Consider the following 22,265-nt stretch of genomic DNA (forward strand, 5'->3'; position numbering starts at 1 on the left):
CATGACCTGAGCCGAAGGCAGTCGCTTAACCAACTGAGCCACCCAGGTGCCCCAGATTTCCCCCATCTTGCCAAACCTATTTTCACCCCCTAAATCATCAATGATCTGGGTTGATGTATTGGTTGGTGTTTGGTATTCCATTGTGTAGATACATAACAATCTATTTCTCTATAATCTTATCATTAGACATTTCCATCTTTTTGCTATTACAAACATTGCTGTTATGAACAGTTTTATACATATGTTTCTCTGGTTATATACTTGGGAGTAGAATTTCTGGGTCCAAGGGTATAGACATTTTCAATTTACAAGATAATACCAAAGTGTTTTCCAAAGTGGTTTTCCAACTTATATTCTGTCAGCAATATATAAAAATTTTTGTTGTTCTTCATCTTCCCCAATACTTAATATTGTCAGACTTATTAATTTTTAAAATCATTTATTAAAATAAGATTATTTTGTAATAAGTTTAGATTTACAAAAATGTTATAAAGTATTCCTGCATACTGTTCACCCAGTTTTCCCTAGTGTTAACATCTTACACAGCTATGCTACTCTTACCAAATTGACTTTTCTGTATTGATTTCATAGCCAGCAAATTTGTTAAACTCTCTTATTATCCTGATTATTTATCTCTGGATTTGTTGTTTTTTTTTCTTTTTTTTTAATTATTATTTTTTAAAGATTTTATTCACTAATTTATTTATTTGAGAGAGAGAGAACGTGCGTGACCCCGGGGGAGGGTGGGTCGCAGAGACAGAATCTCAAGCAGACTCCACACCAACTGTGGGCCTGACTCGTGGCTTAATCTCACGACCCATGAGATCATGACCTGAGCCAAAACCAAGAGTTGGACGCTTTACCGACTGAGCCACCCCACCTTCCTTAAGGTTTTTCTCAATTATTTTTATTTATTTGAGCATGTGAGTGGGGGGCGGGGCAGAGGGAGAGAATCTTCCAGGATACTCCCTCCTGAGTGCTGAGCCTGACACAGGGCTCGATTTCACGACCCATGAGATCATGACCTGAGACGAAACCAAGAGTTGGTTGCTCAACTGACTGAGCCATTCAGGCGCCCCCCCTTTGGGTTTTCTACGCAGAAAATTATACGGTCTGGGAATAATGATAAAATTGTTCCTTAATAACTCTATCTTTTTAACTTTAAAAACTGAAAAAAAAAATCAGGATCTTTCAGTACACTATTAATGGAATTGGTGTTAGAAGACATCCTTGTCTTTTTCCTGATGTTAAAATGAGTGCTTTTAATTATTTCACCATTTAGTTGTATCAATCTCAATGAGTGAGGTTGGACTGTAATTTTTCTTGTTTGGTTTCAGTTTTAAGGGTATGTTGGCTTCATAAAAGAATCCAGAGTTGGGAAGAGTGTTTCCTTTTTTTCTATACTCTGGAATAGTTTATATGAGGTTTAAATTATTGTGCCTTGCTTCCTATAACATGCATGTAAAATCACCTGGTGTTTTCTTTGAGGGAAGTTTTCTGGTTTTTCCTGTCAACTTTTTTTTTTTTAAGATTTTTATTTATTTATTTGACAGAGAGAGAGAGGCCGCAAGAGAGGAGCACAAGGAGGGGGAGTGGAAGAGGGAGAAGCAGGCTTCCCGCTGAGCAGGGAGCCTGATGTGGGGCTTGATCCCAGGACCCTGGGATAATGACCTGAGCTGAAGGCAGACACTTAATGACTGAGCCACCCAGGCGCCCCAACTTTTTTTTTTAATTTAATTAATTAATTAATTAAATTTTATTTTAAAAATATTTTTATTTATTTATTTAACAGAGAGAGAGAGCACAAGCAGGCAGTGCGGCAGACAGAGGGAGAGGGAGAAGCAGGCTCTCCACCGAGCAGGGAGCCCGATGCGGGACTCGATCCCAGACCCTGGGATCATGATCTGAGCCGAAGGCAGCCGCTTAACCGACTGAGCCACCCAGGCGCCCCTAATTTTATTTTTAAGAAGGCTCCATGTCCAGCGTGGAGCCCAACATGGGGCTTGAGCTCACGACCCTGAGTTTGAGACCTGAGCTGAAATCAAGAGTTGGACACTTAACTGACTGAGCTACCCAGGCACCTCTTTCTTGTCAACTTTTGATAATTTTCCTGGATATTATCCCTAAATTTTCTGAATTGTTGGTGTAGACCTATTCATTATACCCTTTTATTTTTATTCTTTTGGAGGAGAGTGCAATGGATTTTTATATCTTAATTCTCTCATATACTATTTACTTTTAAACATTTTGTTTTGGAGAATTTTGAACATGTATGAAAATAGGTAAGATAGTATAATGACTCCCATCACTCAGCTAACAGTCACTAATTCATTGCCAGTTATGCTTTATTCACACCCTAGTCATGTCCCTTCTTAATACTATTTTGAAGCAAAATCCAGGCATTACATGATTTTATCTAGAAAAATTTCAGTATGGGGGCTCCTGGGTGGCTCAGTAGGTTGGGTATCTGTCTTTGGCTCAAGTCATGATCCCAGGGTCCTGGGATCAAGTCCCACATTGGGCTCCCCCTGCTCATGCTCACTCTTTGCTATCCCTCTCTCTCTTTCAAATAAATAAATAAAATCTTTAAAAAAATTTTAGTATGTTGGGTGGTGGGTGGGGGGATGGGTGAAATAGGTGAAGAGGATTAAGAGTACACTTATGAGCACTGAGTACTACATAAAATTGAGTCACTATATTGTACACCTTAAACTAATACAACACTGTATGTTCAGTATACTGGAATTTAAAAAATTTTTCAGGGCGCCTGGTGGCTCAGTTGGTTGAGCGTCTGATTCGATCTGAGGTTGGGTGTTGATCTCGGGGTTGTGGGTTTAGGCCCCACACTGGCCTCCATACTGAGCATGGAGCCTACTTAAAAGTTAAAAACAAAATTTTTTTTTCAGTATGTATCTCTTTTTTTTTTTAAGATTTTATTTATTTATTTGAGAGAGAGAATGAGAGAGAGAGCACATGAGAGGGGGGAGGGTCAGAGGGAGAAGCAGACTCCCTGCCAAGCAGGGAGCCCGATGCAGGACTCGATCCGGGGACTCCAGGATCATGACCTGAGCCGAAGGCAGTCGCCCAACCAACTGAGCCACCCAGGCGCTCTCAGTATGTATCTCTAAAAAATAAAGGTTTTCATTATTTTTATTTATTTATTTCACAGAGAGAGAAAGAGAGCACAAGCAGGGGGAGTGGCAGGCAGAGGGAGAAGCAGGCTCCCCCCTGAGCAAGGAACCAGATGTGGGTCTCAATCCCAGGACCCTGGGATCATGACCTGAGCCGAAGGCAGACGCTTAACTGACTGAGCCATGCAGGTGTCCTTGTTTTCTTTATTTTATTTATTTATTTATTTATTTTTAAAGATTTTATTTATTTGACAGAGAGAGAGCACAAGCAGGCAGAGCAGCAGGCAGAGGGAGAGGGAGAAGCAGGTTCCCCGCCAAGCGGGGAGCCTGATGTGGGGCTCGATCCCAGGACCCCGGGATCATGACCTGAGCCAAAGGCAGACGCTTAACCGACTGAGCCACCCAGGTGCCCCGGTTTTCTTTATTTTTAATCACACTACCATTATCACATCAAAAATTTTAAAATGATTTCTTCATATCCTCAAATATCCTATTAGCATTCAAATTTCTAAATGTCTCAAAAATATCCTCTCTTTTGGATGTGAGGGTGATCTGGCTGTGACAGCTGTCACCCCACTGATTGCCAGGTTTGATTTGACTGATCTGGCTGGCTAGGTGGGTTTCCCTTCCTCTTTCACCCTCCATGTGTGTCCCTCCTGAGGCTCTGCGCTTGGTTGAAGAACACGACCTTCCCCAATAGAGGAGGACTGTTCTTCCATCAAGGGTATAGGAGTAGCTTGACTCCCCCGCTAGAACCTCAAAACAGGCACTCAAGGTCCATTTATAGAAGAATGTAGAGTAGGCAGACGTCCAAATGAGGCACTGCATGTGATAGTCTGTCTGTCTCTTTCTTTCTTCCTTCCTTCCTTCTTTCCTTCCTTCCTTCCTTCTTTTTAGATTTATTTATTTATTTGAGAGAGAGAAAGAGATAAAGAGCAGAAGCAGGGGAAGGGGTGGTGGGAGAGGGAGAAGCAGGCTCCCCACTGAGCAGGGAGCCCGATGTGGGACTCAATCCCAGGACCCTGGGATCATGACCTGAGCCGAAGGCAGATGCTTAACCAACTGAGCCACCCAGGCGCCCCCATTCTGTCTGTCTTTAAAAAAAAACCAAAAACCTCTCTTTTATAGTGTATGAAGTTGTATCTTCCCTTTCATTTTTATTGTTATTTCTTAATTTCTTCTTATTTAGTTAGTTTTTGGTTTAAAATAGTTTTTTTATTGCCCAGGATATATTTGTGTATGTGTGTCTTGTGTTTTTGTTTTTGTTTTTTTGAGTAAGCTCTAGGCCCAACGTAGGGCTTGAACTCACGACCCCAACATCAAGAGTCATATGCTCAGGGTGCCTGTGTGGCTCAGTCAGTTAATGGTCTGCGTTTGGCTCAGGTCATGATTTCAGGATCCTGGGATCAAGTCCCATGTTGGGCTCCCTGCTCAGTGGGGAGTCTACTTCTCCCTCTATCCTTCCCCCTGCTGGTGATCTCTCTCTCTCAAATAAATAAGATCTTTTTATTTTATTTTATTTATTTATGTATTTATTTATTTATTTGACAGAGAGAAACACAGCGAGAGAGGAAACAGAAGCAGGGGGAGTGGGAGAGGGAGAAGCAGGCTTCCCGCTGAGCAGGGAGCCCGATGCGGGGCTCAATCCCAGGACCCCGGGATCATGACCTGAGCCAAAGGCAGACGCCTAATGACTGAGCCACCCAAGTGCCCCAAATAAGATCTTTTTATTTATTTATATATTTTTAAAGATTTTATTTATTTATTTGACAGAGACAGACACAGCGAGAGCAGGAACACAAGCAGGGGGAGTGGGAGAGGAAGAAGCAGGCTTCCTGCAGAGCAGAGAGCCCGATGCAGGGCTCGATCCCAGGACCCTGGGATCATGACCTGAGCCAAAGGCAGACGTTTAATGACTGAGCCACTCAGGTGCCCCCTAAGATCTTTTTAAAAAAGGACTCATATGCTCTACTGACTGAGCCAGCAAGGTGCCCCTCTTTTCTTTTTTTAATAACTATAAATTCAAACTTAGGGAAGCTTTCCTTTGTCTTGAAAAACAAAACAAAATAACAAAGCTTCTGTATCATTTGCTAACCTGATTTTATTTATTTATTTATTTATTTTTTTTTAGAGACAGGTAGAGCGGGGGAGGGACAAAGGAAGAGGGAGAGAGAGAATCCCAAGCAGGCTCCACGCCCAGCATGGAGCCCCATGTGGGGCTCAATCTCATGACCCTGTGATCATGACCTGAACTGAAATCAAGTCAGAGGCTTAAATGAATGAGCCACCCAGGCGTCCCTTGTTATTTAAGATTTATATTTTTTTTTTTGAGAGAGAGCACAAGCAGGGGGAGGGGCAGTGGGAGAGGGAGAGAAGCTCAAGCAGACTCTGCACTGAGCTCAGAGCCTGAAGAGCTGAATCCCATGACCCCAACATCGTGACCTGAGCCGAAATCAAGAGTTGGATGCCTTACTGACTGAACCTTGCTGACTGAGCCTCCAAGGTGCCCCTGATTTCGTCTTAAGAAAGAAGTGGTAGTTATATTGCAAAAGTAAAATTTCTACCATGAATGTTGCAGTTCTATGTCTGGTGACACTAAAGGGAGACAATAGCATTGTTGCCAAAATTATAATCTGTTGGTGGCATTTGTGGGAAAAGAAGGAAGCGCTTACAAATTTCTAAATAACAGTCAACTGCTAGGAAATTCTAAATTTACAGGCCAAAGAGGGAATGAGGTTAGTAAAATGCCTCAACAGAGTTTGAATAAAATACTGGATTTGAGAGTTACTGGAACTTGGATATGCAAAAATAGGGTGGTAAGTTGGATCATGCTTACAGTGGTCTCAAGTTCAAGTAAACTGCTGTGATAATATACTACTTCATATGTCTCATACTTTTCAAGGAGCTTTTCTTTCCCTCAGTAGGTGCTGGCAGAAGGTACGCTCAGTCATTTTCAATATAGATGCCTAGATCCAAAGCCAAAGCATGAGAAAGTAAGAGAGATGGAATGAAGAGAGTCTGCAAAAAAAAAAAAAAAAAAAATACCCCCTTTCTTTCTGGTTTCACTTTTCCTCATGCTCCCAGAAACGGAGTGGAAACTGAAGTGGAACTCCCTGGAGGAATGGTTTCAGGCCTGCTGGACCAGTCAGACATACAGTCTATACTTTGCTTCAAAGCATCAGCTTTTCTAACTTCTGACTGAGAGCTATGATCTCTGCTGCTGTGCATTTCTACATTAAACATATAATCTGCCCATCTTTTTGTGGGGAAGGACTGTCACAGTAAGGACTTCCCCTTGAACTACTCTGTCCTGATTCATGTTGTGTTCTCAAAAGAATCTCTTCCATGTCTCCAGTGTAGATAGAGGGTTGAGGAAGATACATGAGCCAGCCCCCCATTTTCCTCATTGCCATTATCATTGCCATTGCTGCTGTTCATGGTAGCTCCACCCAGGAATCTTCCTCACCTACATGGTGCTTTACAACAAGGGAAGAATTATAATACAGGGAATATAATTCATTCCCTTCTCAATTTTCAGTTTTATTATGATATAATACATCAAAGTTTTTTGGTTATTATAATTTGTTACAGAGAAAGTAGCTCATTTATTCAACTGAAATGTGTGTGCTAAAGAAAAGAGCAATAATATGAATAACTAGTTTGTTGATATTTAAATTTTTTTTTTTTAAGATTTTATTTATTTTTTAGAGAGCGAGCGAGAGAGAAACAGCATGAGGGGGAGAGGGTCAGAGGGAGAAGTAGGCTCCCCGCTGAGCCGGGAGCCCGATGTGGGACTCTATCTCAGGACCCTGGGATCATGACCTAAGCCGAAGGCAGACGCTTAACCATCTGAGCCACCCAGGCGCCCGATATTTAAATTTTTTAATGTGTTTTTAATCTCTAAATTTGAATGCCCAATCTGTATTTCACATTGTTAGGTCTAAGCACTCTGTTTTTCGTGTGTTTAAAACCAAGAGATTGCTTTTTTGACGAATTGGTGAAAATGTATCCTCTGATACAGAGTGTCAGCATGAATCATCTTTAAGGTACTTTGTGTTAAACATTACATTGACAGGTCTTAATACCATTATGGTCATTCTTCTAGAGGAGAGTGATTTGGCTACATGATGTTGCATGTCTGTTATATAAAGTCTATAGTATGATTTCTGTGGGTAATGTGTTTGTCTTCAGCCACTTGAACACAACATCAGGGTAAAACAAACTGTCTAGCTGTCAAAGTGGAACTAATTTTGAAAACCTACAGGAAAGGAGGAGGTGATGGCAGCTATAATCTGTTGGATGAAGGGTTTGGGCATATAGATCTGCAGAGAGGAAAATAATATTTTGTTCTCTAAATTATAAAAAGAAATGGCTGGGATAAATGCCTTTTGGATTTCGACAGATAGTTTTGTTTTTTCTGTGATTTATGTTTTGTGATCATTTTTGTCTTATTATATTTGAGATGATTTTTCCATTGTACTGGTATTGAGAAGAGCACTTTATTGAGGCTTCTCAATAACATGACTGGTGTGGATTTTTTTTAATAGACTGTAGAGCCGTTTTAGGTTCACAGAAATATTGAGGGAAGGTGCAGAGATTTCTCATATACTACCTGCCTGCACACATGCATAGCCTTCTGTGTTATCAACATCTCCCATCAGAGCGGTACATTTGTTACAACTGATGAACCTCTGTGGACACATCATTGTCAGCCTAAGACCATAGTTTATGTTACAGTTTACTGTTGGTGTATATTCTGCAATTTGGACAAACTCATGATGACATATATCCACCACTATAGTATTATACAGAGTAGTTTCACTTTTCTAAAAATCCTGTGTTCCACTTGTTTGACTCTCCCTCCTGCCTCACCTCTGGCAACCACTGATCTTTTTACTGTCTCCATAGTTTTTCCTTTTCCAGAATGTCATATAGTCGGGACCGTGTGATATATAGCCTTTTCAGATTGGCTTCTTTCACTTAGTAATATGCATTTAAGTTTCCTCTATGTCTTTTTATGGCTTGATAGCTCATCTCTTTTTAGCACTGAATTTTTAGCACTCCTTTGTCTGGATGTACCACCGTTTATTTACCCATTCACCTAGTGAAGGAGATCTCAGTTGCTTCCAAGTTTTGACAATTAGGAATAAAGCTGATACAATCTTGCATGTGCAGGTTTTTGTGTGGACATGAGCTTTAAACTTCTTTGTGTAAAAACCAAGGAGTGCAGTCTGGTAAGAGTATGTTTAGTTTTGTAAGAAACTGCCAAGCTGTCCTCCAAAGTGGCTGTACCATTTTGCATCCCCACTGGCAATGAATGAGAGTTCCTTTTGCTCCATAGACTCACCAGCATTTGGTGGTGTTGGTGTTAGACTTTGGCTATTTTACTAGATGTGTAGTGGTATCTCGTTTTAATTTGCATTTCCCTGATGACATATGATGTGGAGCATCTTTTCATATGCTAATTTGCCATCTGTACATCTTCTTTGGTGAGGTATCTGTTAAGGTGTTTGGCCCATTTTAAATATCAGATTGATTGCTTTCTTATTTAAGAGTTCTTTGTATATTTTGGATAATAATCCTTTATTAGGTGTGTCTTTTGAAATTGTTTTCTCCCAGTCTGTGGCTTGTCTTTGCGTTCTTTCAATATTGTCATAGACATTTTCAGTTTTTTTTTTTTTTTTTTTAAGATTTTATTTATTTATTTGACAGAGAGAGGCACAGCGGGAGAGGGAACACAAGCAGTGGGGAGTGGGAGAGGGAGAAGCAGGCTCCCCGCTGAGCAGGGAGCCTGACATGGGGCTCGATCCTAGGACCCTGGGATCATGACCTGAACCAAAGGCAGATGCTTAATGACTGGGCCACCCAGGCGCCCAGATTATAATTTTTTATTTTTGTTTATGTGGCATTAGAATTACAAGATAGGGCTTTTGTTTTTTTTCTCTTTTTACTTTATTTTTTAACCCTGCCGGAGAGTGGCGAGTTAATAAAGATTGGAAATCCACAGGATTAATTTGTGGCCTCCAGCTCTGCCAAATATTAGTCTTGTGTTTTGGGGGAAATTCATTTAACTTCTCTGAGCCTCAGTTTTATCAATTACAAAATGGGAAGAATAGCTCTCTGTCTCACAGAAATAATGATATAAAAGTGTTTTGTGAAAATGCTACATTTTTACAAATGTCAGGTTTTCAGATATGTCTTTAAGAGTGTGTATTTTTTTCCTCTCCCTGAGTCTGAAGATTCCTTTGTGTTTTGATTCTGACTTTTCAATGCCCTGCAGCGCACTTAGGGCACAGACTAGTTGGCATATTATGATTCTTCCTGACTCATCCTTGTTCCCTCCCTCTTCTTTCTCACTGTCTTTCATTTCCTGGGATTGTGTTGCTACATTAGAAGTAAGTCTGTCTCCTGAAAAGGGCAGTACAAGTCCACCGTGGTAAGGCTTCTCTTTTATTTTCTATGTCATGTACTAAACTATATACTTACTATGAAAGATTTAGTTTTAAATTACATAAAAGCTTATTCGTAAAAATGTCATCTGATGTCTACTATAATATTTAATATATTTTTTTAAAGATTTTATTTATTTATTTGACAGAGAGACACAGCGAGAAAGGGAACACAAGCAGGGGCAGTGGCGGAGGGAGAAGCAGGCTTCCTGCTGAGCAGGGAGCCTGATGCGGGGCTCGATCCCAGGACCCTGGGATCATGACCTGAGCCGAAGGCAGCAGCTTAACGACTGAGCCACCCAGGCGCCCCAATATTTAATATTTAAGTAGTTTGAATAAAATTAATTTTTGCCTTTTTTCTCTTTGACTTAAAGCTTCTCATTTCCATTTTAAGAATAGAAGCCACAAAAAGTGTTTTTGTTTGTAACCAAGAATATTTGAAGACTGTCTTTTGGGAACTTTTAGGTAAGAGCAGAGTTTTTATACTCCGGGAGGTGACACATAGTTTGTGATCTAAAAATCACTAAGTGGGTTTTGTGATTGAAATAATTTTAGTGTAATGAGGGTAAGTACTGTTTCATGAAGTCCATGTGTTTTATATGCAGGTGTGAGTATTCATTGCACTGTGTTCCAAAATACATTTTTTGTGGGTCTTGGTCATCATTAAATAGATGGAAAATTATTTCTCTGGAATATCTTTCCCACTTTGCATTTTCTCATTTTAGGTTAATAGTGATCTGAGAGACATATGGTATCCTGCTTGACTGAATGTAGAAGAGTAATTATCTGTTTCTGTTTTTTAAGGGGAATACTTGAGAGATAGATATTGTATAAAGGCCAAGAAGTAACCGTAACGGTTTGTTGGTACATCTTAGGGCAGGTGAGTCCCTAAATGAGTTTACCAGGGAATATGTCTTTGGAGTTCTGCCAAAGCATCTTCAGATGGAAAAGTTAAGTCTGTAGGGAGCTCAATTTGTCAGCAGCTATGACCCTGAAGGTAAAATACTGCTTGAAGTGGCAGAATAATTTGTAACTGATGTGAACCCAAAAAAAGGAAGCAAAATGCAGTCGATACAAGCAGAATAAAGCAGCAACTGCACATTTTTGAAGTGGTTCTTTTAATGATCTGCAAGCTGTTTTTATTTTGTTCCTACCACCAAAACCAAAGTTACATTTATATTTTCTTACATTTATTTAAAGATACTCCCCTTGGGTGCCTGGGTGGCTCAGTTGGTTAAGCAACTGCCTTCAGCTCAGGTCATGATCCTGGAGTCCCTGGATCGAGTCCCGCATCGGGCTCCCTGCTCAGCAGGGAGTCTGTTTCTCCCTCTGACTCTCCCCCCTTTCATGTGCTCTCTCTCTCATTCTCTCTCTCTCTCAAATAAATAATAAATAAATAATAAATAATCTTTAAAAAAATAAATAAATAAAGATACTCCCCTTATCTCCATATTTCAGTTTCTTTTCTCCCTTTTTATTGGAAAGGTTTCATGCACATGTCTTTGTGTACTTCGTGTACTTGCTTGAAGAAAATAGGAATAACCTTTTCTATTTACTTCTTGCAGTAAACTCAGGGGAAGGCATCTGCATGGTAATCAGAGGACTTCAGCCCAAGAGTTAATGTCATGTAGTTGATAAAAAGCATGGTCTCTGGAGGTAAACTGCCTGAGCTTAAATCCAGTTCAGTGACTTTGAACAATTATCCTCTTCAGTTGATTCAGTTTCCTGGTCTGTAAAGTGGAAATAATAATAAGGCTTACTCTGTAACCTTGTGAGGTTTAAATAGGTTAATATCAGTAAAATCTTCAGAAGGGCACATGGTAGGAGTACGTGGGGGTTACTGCATGTTACTGACAAGCTGTTCTCATAGCAGGCTCAGAGACCTTGGGGCAAGTTAATCTCTTTGGGCTTTCTCTGGTTTAGTTTTTGTTATTGTTTTCAAAGAAAGATACAGTTCTCTGATTCTTTGTGCATATTTAAACTCTGATAGTTGGTCCAAATTAGTTTTGTGTTTTTGAGTCCTGGAAGTTACTCCTTTATGTTTTTTATATCAATGGGACTAAAAAAATATTTCCAACAACATAAATATTTTGTGCTAAAAATGATTTTAGATTGTTGGACTGGCTCTAATACTACTTGTAGATTTTATTCCCCCTAATCTGCTAAATTTTTTTTTTTTTTTAAGATTTTATTTATCCATTTTACAGAGAGCACAAGCAGGGGGAGCGGCTGGCAGAGGCAGAGGGAGAAGGAGAAGGAGAAGCAGGTTCCTCACTAAGGAAGGAGCCCAAGGCGGGGCTTGATCCCAGGACCGTGGGATCATGACCCAAACCGAAGGCAGACACCTAACCAACTGAGCCACCCACGCAACCCTAATGTGTTAAATTTTACCCAAAGTATTATCCAAAAAAGCTCTTTATCTTTTAGTGAAAGCCTACTCTTTTTTTTTTTTTTTAAGATTTTATTTATTTATTTATTTGAGAGAGAGAGAGAGAGAAACAGCATGAGAGGGGATAGGGTCAGAGGGAGAAGCAGGCTCCCCGCCGAGCCGGGAGCCCGATGCAGGACTCGATCCCAGGACTCCAGGATCATGACCTGAGCCGAAGGCAGTCGCTTAACCAACTGAGCCACCCAGGCGCCCGTGAAAGCCTACTCTTAACAGTAATTGTTAAGAGAGAGGCCTCTATTTTTATATTTTTGCTTTATATGAATTGGTCCCAGGAGTAAAAGTCTCAGTGGTCATCTATTCTTTCTTTAATGCTTCTTACATAAGAGCATGAAATTTTTGGTGAATCTTTATTAAAATATCACGTTCCAAGTAAGAAATAAATTGTAAGGCAGGGAAGGCCATGACAGCAAGAAAAAAAGCAATTAAGTCTGAATTGATTTCTGAGCCATATTTTATTCCAAGGTTGTAATTTGACAGACTTCTTGAGCAAGGGAACAAAGAGTGTTTGTTCTTAACTCTTGTTAGCTTTAAGCTGTTAAAAATAAAGCAAAATGTCATTTTATACTGAATTCTATTGCAGTTTGTTAACTCTTCCCTTATTTCTTCATGATCGAATTTTTTAAATTTCCATTTCATTTGTTTTGGCTTACAGCCCTAAAGAATAAGCAGCAAAGGTTTCCTTTCTGGGGATTGAAATTTTTGCCTTTTGTTTTATGGTTCTTTTGTTTTTGTTTTTGCTTTTTTAATCAGTTCTTGCTATGAGAGTTTCTGTTTTTAGAAGTGCAGAGAAGTAACTTGTTGAGAATTCTTATCAGTGAGCACTTAAGACCGCTCTGACCCTTGGATAACCTTCTGTTTGAAGAGCTCTGTAATTGTAAAGCGGCTCTGTGAATCCAGCTGTACTGTACTTCTCTTGAAGTGGCATGGAGTGTGAACGGAATGAGAGCAGATGTGATTCGAAGACTAAGAATAAACAACGTGAGAAGTTACATTCTTTATCTCTTAATGACTCAGTTGGGAGGTGAGGGTGGCTAGGAGTACTTTTTGAGTTTTTTAGATGAAACTTGGACAATGTTCATGGAAGGCTAACAAGAACACACTGTTTTAAGTTACTAGTAGTGGAGTAACTGACGTTCTTTGACTGTTTTGCGTAACCCTGACGTGCAGTTTCTTTGAGAAAATAGGGTAGTCTTACTTGCTTCTTGGGGGTCATAGACTGTGATTGGTTCATTCAGTGGTATAATTCTCTTAACACTCTTTTCCAGCTTCTTCCTCTTCATTTAACAAAAAGAACCCAGTTTTTAAACGTTGAGTTTCAATAATGAAGAAGAAAAATGTAATCTTAAGCAGTGCCTCATTACCCTTCTTTTTTAGCTACTTTGCAAGGTTTGAAGATAGAGAATTATAAAGTTGCCGAGCCATATTTAGTTTCTCATTTGGAGACTTTGAGAAAGCAAATAAATGAAACAAGTGTACTAAAGTCAAGTCAGTAAGGGACAATTATGTACTTCATGCTACCTTATACTATCACTACTCTTCTTCACTACTTTTCCCTCCTTGTAAAATTATTCTTTATATGAGCCTATATTTCTGTTTTCACAATGAAGCTTCTTGAAGAGATGATTTAATAAGCAGATAAACTTTTGAGTCTATAAATGACATGGCAAAGAGAAGTCCCTTTGTAACAAGGTGTTAGAGGATTTGCATGACTAATTAGAATTGTGTTATGGCAAAGAGCTAGGTAAGTACAACTTCACAGGAAAATTGAGTTTAACTCTTGATCTGGCTTTGGTGACTGGGTCTTCCTTACTCTTGGACCTCCAGGTATACTCTTCCAAAAAGGTTACAGAAATGGTTCCCTGGGTAGCTATTTTCATTCGTGTTGCCTACTGTCATTCTCTGTTATTGGTGGTTCATCAAGAATCAGCAAACTCAGAATATCCTTATAGTCACTCAGTAGTCTTAATCATCTTACCTCTGCCTTTTCATTGTGCTAGAGTATGTTTGGGCTTTGGGTAGGATATTGAGGAAGCCAAATTGATTGCAGCCATTATACCCATTTTTGTTGAGCAAGATCTAATACCTGGGTCCCACCTTCAGAGATTCTAATTTAATTGTTATGGGTTGTAACTTTAGCATAGGAAGTCTTAAAACTTTCACAGGTATCTCTAATTAGGCAGGAGAGTTTGAGGGCTGCTATGTTACCTGATCTCCCCAACTAGATTTTAGACCCTTTGAAACAGATTTTAATTCTAAACTTCTTAAGCTTTATTAGATTGGTGACTATATGTTTATTAGTTAAACACAACTATAAACATAATGAAGCCAGTTGTTTAATTGTTCAAAATAAATAATCAAGAAAGCCATGGTGAAGTATAAATTTTTTAGTGGGTAGTGTAGAATACCAAGAAAGGAAATGATGGTTGTAGAGCTCAATCAGGAAATGCTTCTTGGACGAAGTATAGTCGCATCTTGAAGAAGTGTGAAAGACTTATGTTGGAGAGCACCAAGGCTAATATTAGTTGGATGAGTTGTGAGATCCAGCTTAGGTGATTTGGAGTGGCCATGACTCAGAATAGCAAGACTTTATTTGTTAATGTCTAAACTTTTGCATTTGAGCCATTTGTGATATATCCTAAACTGAGTTTTGGTTATGAAAAAAGAGTCCTGAACTTACTTGGTTCTGCTCAGACCTCCACTGGGTGTCTTTTTTCTCTGTGTTTAGTAGAAAAGGTTGGCTAACAGATGTGTTTCCTCTTCAGAGAGGCTTGAAGGTCTAGAACAGCAGGTTATGACACATGTTCCATCTTTGTGATTCCAAGGCAGCAATCATGCACAAAGAGAAATGACAGAGATGTTCCTCAGTGGAAAAGACCCCAGATCCATGAGCTGGATCGGCTTGTCGTTAAGTTCCCCCTAAATTAATATTAATCTATTAGTATATATTATATATAATTCTAGTAATATAATATGTGTGGGATTCTGTAAGGCACTTGGCATGAGGCTGAGAAAAAAAAAAATCCGGTACAATGAAGATGTTTAAAAACGTATCTTTATGTCATCAAGGCCTTGCGCCTGGCCATGCATCTGGAAGAGCAGGCCAGCAAACAAATAAGCAACAAGAAACGGCCCCAGTGACAGCTGCAAATAAAAGATCTGTTTGGTTTCAAAAAAAAAACGTATCTTTAGGGGCGCCTGGGTGGCTCAGTCGTTACGCGCCTGCCTTCGGCTCAGGTCATGATCCCAGAGTCCTGGGTTCAAGTCCCACATCGGGCTCCCTGCTCGGTGGGAAGCCTGCTTCTCCCTCTCCCACTCCCCCTGCTTGTGTTCCCTCTCTCGCTGTGTCTCTCTCTGTCAAATAAATAAATAAAATCTTTAAAAAAAAAAAAAGTATCTTTAATCTCTAAGAACTTAGTAGGGGTATAAGACAGATACACACAATTTATTATATATTTTATAAGCAAAGAGAACAGATAACTCATTTAAGAGTTTAAAGGTAATGAGAAGGATTCAGAAGGGCAGAACTGAGGAGGAGGGCATTCTGGGTGACTTGAGTCAGAAGAGGGGAGTTTGAATTCTCTTCAGCACCAGCAGTATGTGACCTTGGACAACAAACACTGCGTATGCATAGAAATCTAGAAATGAATAAAGAACAGTACCTGTCAGTGCCTGAGAAAATCAAAATAGCTGGTGTTCAGCGCTTCTTTTGTATCCAAAGATGGGACCAGTTTTCCTGTTAAGCATTTGCTGACCATCACTATTTACTTGGCTTATGTTAGGCATTACAAGGAGGATAGCAAAGACTTTTAAAGCATGTTTTCGTCCCTTGAGGTGTTATTATCTAGTTGGGGAATGACTAATACTTGTGAAAAAATTAGCGAGAAGTATGGCACAAAAGTATAATTATGGTATTTTGTGTAACCTAGACTCAGAGCTATGAGTTCAGGAGAAATAAGAGGGGGATTGGATTCAGTCCAGAGGGGTTAGAATTTAAGCCGGACCCAGATGGAGCCAGATGAGGAGTCTTTAGCTGGTAACCATGGATAAGTTTCAGGGAGTGTGAAATTTCTCCTAAAATGGTGTGTATGCTTTGTGTGAATGCGCAGTTTTAAAAGAAAAGTCTCACATCTTTTGTTATATTTGTGAAATATTTTCTGCTCCTCAAAATGTTAGCACCATTATCTACATGAATAAGAAGACAGGGCTTGGGGATTTAGTACAGCGTTTGTAGGGAACAATGAGCAACCTTGCCAAGATAAGTCTTCCCTCTTATATGGGACACCTAATTTGTGATTACACAAATTTGGGCTAATGGCTCTAGGAATAGAAAGGAGAGAACACCCAACAATTGAACTACTAGGTATTTATCCAAAGGATACAAACATAGTGATTCGAAGGGGCACATGCACCCCAATGTTTATAGCAGCAATGTCCACAATAGCCAAAATATGGAAAGAATCCAGATGTCCATTGACAGATGAATGGATAAAGAAGATGTGGGATGTGTGTGTACACACACACACACACACTAGAATATTACTCAGCCATCAAAAAGAATGAAATCTTGCCATTTGCAACTATGTGGATGGAACTAGAGCGTATTATGCTAAACGAAATAAGTCAGAGAAAGACAAATATATGATTTCACTCATGTGGAATTTAAGAGACAAAACAGATGAACATCAGGGAAGGGAAGGAAAAATAAGATGAAAATCAGAGAAGGAGACAAACCATAAGGGACTCTAAACCATAGAAAACAAACTGAGGGTTGCTGGAGGGGAGGTGGGTGGGAGGATGGGAGAACGGTGATGGGCATTAAGGAGGGCACTTGACGGAATGAGCACTGGGTGTTATATGCAACTAATCACTAAATTCTACCTCTGAAACAAATAATACATTATATGTTAATTAAATTGAATTTAAATAACAAAAAAAAGAAAGGGAAGATTGGCCTTACCTCCTCCCTGTACTGCAGCCTTTTTTTTAAAAAAAAATTTATATTTGGTTTCCTGGGAAAATATTTAATGTGCCCAAGAAGAAATAATATATTATTCTAAATATTGTATGACTTTGCCCTCTTGCTTTTTAACTGAAGGAGACAATTAGAAATAATTTCAAATGTAGCACTACTTACTCTGTTCTATAAAATTCAAACTGAGCCTTTATCTAATGGCCAGATGCTACCTTAGATTCATCTCTTCTGTTCTGAGTTATAGTAATGGTGTCTAAGAGTTGCCATATTGGGGGGTGGGGGAAGTTGAATTCATTTTTCAGTAAAACCAAGATCTTTGTCAAACTCAGCAAGAGTGCAGGGAAACTACTCCCCTCTATGAGATAAAAACATATACTTATTTTATATCCAGAAAGACATTGGTAGTTTGCTTTCCATGAATTAACACTGAAGCTTCAGCAAGGCCTCCTTACCCTTCTTTTTAACTACTTTGCAGAGCTTGAAGGTAGAGGATTGAAAGCTGCTGAGCCATATTTAGTTTCTCACTTGGAGATTTTGAGAAAGCAAATACATAAAACAAGTGTACCAAAGTCAATACAATTATGAACTTCATGCTACTTTATATTATTACTACTTTACTACCTTTTTCCCTCCTTGTAAAATTATTCCTTATTTCTCGTTTTCACAATGGAGCTCCTTGAAGAGATGATTTAATAAACAGATAAACCTTTGCATGTATAAATTATTTGGCAAAGAGAAATCCCTTTGTAACAAGTGTAGAGGATTTGCATGACTAATTAGAATTGTGTTCTGGGGGCGCCTGGGTGGCTCAGTCGTTAAGCGTCTGCCTTCGGCTCAGGTCATGATCCCAGCGACCTGGGATCGAGCCCCGTGTCGGGCTCCCTGCTCCACGGGAAGCCTGCTTCTCCCGCTCCCACCCCCCCTGCTTGTGTTCCTGCTCTCGCTGTCTCTCTCTCAAATAAATAAATAAAATCTTAAAAAAAAGAAGAATTGTGTTCTGGCAAAGAGGTAGGTAAATACAACTTCACAGGAAATTTATTTAATTTTTTCTAGTAGTCTCTACATCCAACATGGGGCTCAAACTCATGACCCCAAGCACATGAAAAGATGTTCAGTATCATTGGTCATCAGTGAAATACAAATCAAGACCAAAATAAGATATCACTTCACATCCCTGTAGGATGGTTCTAATAAAAAAATAAAACAGGGGCGCCTGGGTGGCTCAGTTGTTAAGCGTCTGCCTTCGGCTCAGGTCATGATCCCAGGGTCCTGGGATCGAGCCCCGCATCGGGCTACCTGCTCGGCGGTGACTCTGCTTCTCCCTCTCCTACTCCCCCTGCTTGTGTTCCCTCTCTTGCTGAGTCTCTCTCTGTCAAATAAATAAATAAAATCTTTAAAAAATAAAAAAATAAAACAGACAGTGACAGGTGTTAGGATGTGGAGAAATTGGAACCCTTGTACATTGCTGGGAGGAATATAAAACGGTACCGTTGCTTTGGGAGATAGTTTGGCAGTTCCTCAATAAATTAAACATAGAATTATATGACCCAGCAATTTCACTTCTAGCTATATCCTCAAAAAATTGGAAATAGGTGCTCAATATGCTCAAACAAAAACTTTGTGGATATTCACAATCACCAAAAGGTGGAAACAACCCAAATGTCAACCAGCTGATGAATTAATAAAGAAAATGTGGTATAGCCATACAACAAAATACTGCAAAGCCGTAGAAAGAAAGGAAGTACCCATACATACTACAGCATGGATGAGCCTTGAAAACATTATGTGCAGTGGAAGAGCCTAGACGTGAAGGGCCACATACTGTATGATTCCATTTATATGAACTTCCCAGGGGAGGGAGGTGGGGGAATTGGGAGTGATTGGCCAGGAGCTTGCTCTTTGAGATGATGGAAATGTTCAGGAATTAGAGTGGTGATGTTTGCACACATCGTGAATATACTAAAAACCACTGAATTGCGCACCTAAAAATGGTGAATGTTAGGTTATGTAAATTTTATGAATGTAAATATCAATACTAAAAAACGAATAAAAGATTTTTTAAAAGAACACCAATTTCTAATGGTATGCCCTGCCCTTTGTTTTAGAGACCTGTACAAAAGAAATGCAGGAGATTCTCTTCATCTGACTCAAATTATTTCACAGATCATGTTGAGACTGTTGAATATCCACTAATCTCAAGTTCCTAGGAGGTAGCAGACCCCAATTTATATGTACATTCTTAAAAAAAAAAAAATTGAAAGTTTTTTTTTTTACTAAATCATGATCATTGTAAAAAGTGTATAGAATACACTTCTTACAGTTCTATCCCAGAAATAACCCATATAATGGTTTAACGTATACTATTGTAAAGAGAGATTTTACTTTTGTGATACCTCTATTTAGAAGAGATGAGGAAGGAGGAAGAAGTTTGTTAATTACCTTTTCTATCCAAGGGAAGGGTATTGTTTCAAATTGCTTTCAGTTTTTTTTTTTTTTTTTTTATGAGAGAGAGAGAGAGAGAGTACATGAGAGGGGGGAGGGTTAGAGGGAGAAGCAGGCTCCTCGCCGAGCAGGGAGCCCGATGCGGGACTCAATCCAGGGACTCCAGGATCGTGACCTGAGCCGAAGGCAGTCACTTAACCAACTGAGCCACCCAGGCGTCCCAAATTGCTTTCAGTTTTAAAAATTTATAGTCTAGGGGCACCTGGGTGGCGCAGTCAGTTAAGCCTCTGCCTTCGGCTCAGGTCCTGATCCCGGGTCCTGCTCAGCGGGAAGCCTGCTTCTCCCTCTCCCTCCCTGACCAGTGCTCTCTGTCGCTATCTCTGTCTCTCTTTCAAATACATAAATAAAATCTTTTAAAAAAATTTTTTTGGTTGGGGGGCGTCTGGGTGGCTCAGATGGCTAGGCAAGTGTCTGCCTTCAGCTCAGGTCATGATCTCCAGGTCCAGGGATCAAGCCCCACGTCGGGCTCCTAGCTCAGTGGGGAGTCTGCTTCTCCCTCTCCCTCTGCCTCTCCCCCTGCTTATGCTCTCTCTGTCTCTCTTTCTCTCAAATGAATAAATAAAATCTTTAAAAAAAAAAATTTTTTTTTTTAGGCTAGGTGGTGTTTTAGAGTAGCTCTTTGTTCCACCACGACATCAACAAAAACAACGGCAACCAAAACAATGATAATGAAAACACAGCCTAATTTATTGATTGCTTACTAGGTACAAGGGGCTATGCTAAGCACTATAAATACTGTATCTAATTTTTGTAACAACCTTGCCAGTCATCTTCCTTTTATGAAGAAATTGAGGTTTAAATGGTTAGGCAAAGCATTCAGATTTACTGTGGAGCTGGGGTTCAAACCAGTTCTTTTTTCCTACAAATATTGTATTTTTAATTACTATTTTGTCTCTCTGCTTATATTCATCCATGGACTATCCCTGATGACCTCTAGGACTTCTTCAAGAGATTAAAGCAAGGGTTGAGGTGAAATGTGGGGCAGTTAGAATATTGACATTATGATCATGTTACTTGTTCAGTTGTTTTTCTGGTTTCCTTTTATGTGGGGCTGATAGAGGGACTATTGATTTATATTAGAGTCTTAATGTATACAGAAAATTTTTGGTCTTGATTGAAGACCAAATTATTTGGTCTTCAAATAGAAAAATTATTCTATTTCATAGAATAACAGCTATAATCACAAAATAAAATAGGAATTAATTTGTTTTACATAATCCTATTCAGACTCTCCGTAGCATGTCCGAGTGTCATCCAGACATTTTGTAAAGCTTTCATTAGGTCTTTATGAACATTACACTCCATTGGTTCTCTTCCTGCCATTTTTTTAAAGATTTTATTTATTTATTTGACAGAGAGAGACAGCAAGAGAGGGAACACAAGCAGGGGGAGTGGGAGAGGGAGAAGCAGGCTTCCCACAGAGCAGGGAGCCCGATGTGGGGCTCGATCCCAGGACCCTGGGATCATGACCTGAGCCGAAGGCAGACGCTTAATGACTGAGCTACCCAGGCGCCCTCCTGCCTTTTTTTTTTTTTTTTTTAATATTTTATTTATTTTTTTAAAGTAGGCTCCACACCCAGCATGGGGCTTGAACTCATGACCTCACGATTAAGAGTCGCATGCTCTACCAACTGAGCCAGCTAGGTGCCTCTCTTCCTGCTTTTCTGATCACATTGTAACCTCTGGACTCCCCTACCGTCCTGTGTATATACCTGTCTTAAAGCTTTCTGTATCCTATTGAAATTAGTTATTCATATGTCAGTCTTCACATCTAGACAGTGAATTTTTTAAGAACAGAAATGGAGTCTCATCTCATTCTTCCTTATAATGCTGGTGCCTAACATGGTACCTAATAGGCCACAAGCACATGCTGGGTCCTGTTAAACTAAACTGCTACGTGTGAAAACAAAGACTGGCTTTGTTTATCTTTATTACTTTGGTGTAAAGAGTCTTCCTAAAGAGAGAAGGACGAGTCTTGCATTTTTGGCTTCCTTGTAGCCACTGCTCTCACATAATTTTAAAGCGGAGCTGTGACTGCCATTGTGGAGCTGAAAGACTCCACTGACTAACCACTTCGTATTGAATCATGTCCATATTTCTTAGCTCTCTGTCAGGTTTTCCAGGGTCCCTTTCCCAACTGAACTTCTATTCTTCATGTACACTGTGCACTCCTTAAACTGGGTGACTTACTATTCCCCTCTTTGTTATTTCTGTGGCTTTTGCTGGTGGCGTGTCTTGTACATGCTTTCACCATGGAACCTGACCCATCCTTCAGATAGCTAAAATGCTCCAGGAAGCTCTGTCATCTCCCTGCCTGCTGCAGCCTTCACCAAAAGAAGTCAGCATCTCCCCATCTGAACTCTTACTAGCACTTGGACTGCAGGATAGCACTGCCCTACTAAGTGAGAAATTCCTCAAGAGCAAGGTTCTTGTCTTTGTTTTCTCTGCTGTTTTACATTAATTATTGCATCAAATATACATACATTGAATTAAATATAAAAATCAAATTTTGGTTTTTTAGCTTCAAGGAAACTGGTCAAAGGACGATGTTGTTAAAAATTCTTCCTCTACAGTGGTTTACATGGAAATTCTTAAATTCAGAAACTACGTAGGCTTAGACAATGTATTTATTTCTAGAACTTCAGTTTAGGAAAGAATTTTTTTCCAGATTTATATTTATTTTTTAAAATATTTGTTTGAGAGAGAGAGAGCACGCACAAGCAGGAGGGGCAGAGGGAGAGAATCTCAAGCAGACTCTGTGC

General features: G+C 39.6%; 1 protein-coding gene, 1 non-coding gene and 1 pseudogene across 17 annotated transcripts in view; 1 reads left to right on the forward strand and 2 right to left on the reverse strand.

Moving 5' to 3' along the window:
- The window catches only part of BCL2L13 (BCL2 like 13), a 101,962-nt gene that overhangs the window by 63,346 nt on the left and 16,351 nt on the right, over positions 1-22,265 (forward strand). For 6 of the 16 annotated variants that reach the window (XM_035028571.1, XM_035028572.1, XM_035028573.1 and 3 more), the window contains one exon: positions 21,779-21,928. The exons of 5 other annotated variants lie outside the window; for them this stretch is intronic. In XM_035028571.1, coding sequence (XP_034884462.1) covers positions 21,779-21,928 — 150 coding nt within the window. Of the gene's footprint in view, positions 1-9,524; positions 9,707-9,729; positions 9,768-12,240; positions 13,008-19,106; positions 19,163-21,778; positions 21,929-22,265 lie in introns of those variants that run through there. 5 more of the 16 variants (XM_035028584.1, XM_035028583.1, XM_035028585.1 and 2 more) reach the window with 5 other exon arrangements.
- On the reverse strand, positions 6,049-6,569 carry LOC118025824 (annotated as a pseudogene).
- On the reverse strand, positions 21,077-21,149 carry TRNAK-CUU. Its single transcript has one exon. It is a non-coding gene; the product is annotated as a tRNA-Lys (tRNA).

The sequence above is a fragment of the Mirounga leonina genome, unplaced genomic scaffold, assembly GCF_011800145.1.
Source record: "Mirounga leonina isolate KUSES-001 unplaced genomic scaffold, KU_Mleo_1.0 Mir_201, whole genome shotgun sequence".
Classification (NCBI taxonomy): Eukaryota; Metazoa; Chordata; class Mammalia; order Carnivora; family Phocidae; genus Mirounga; species Mirounga leonina.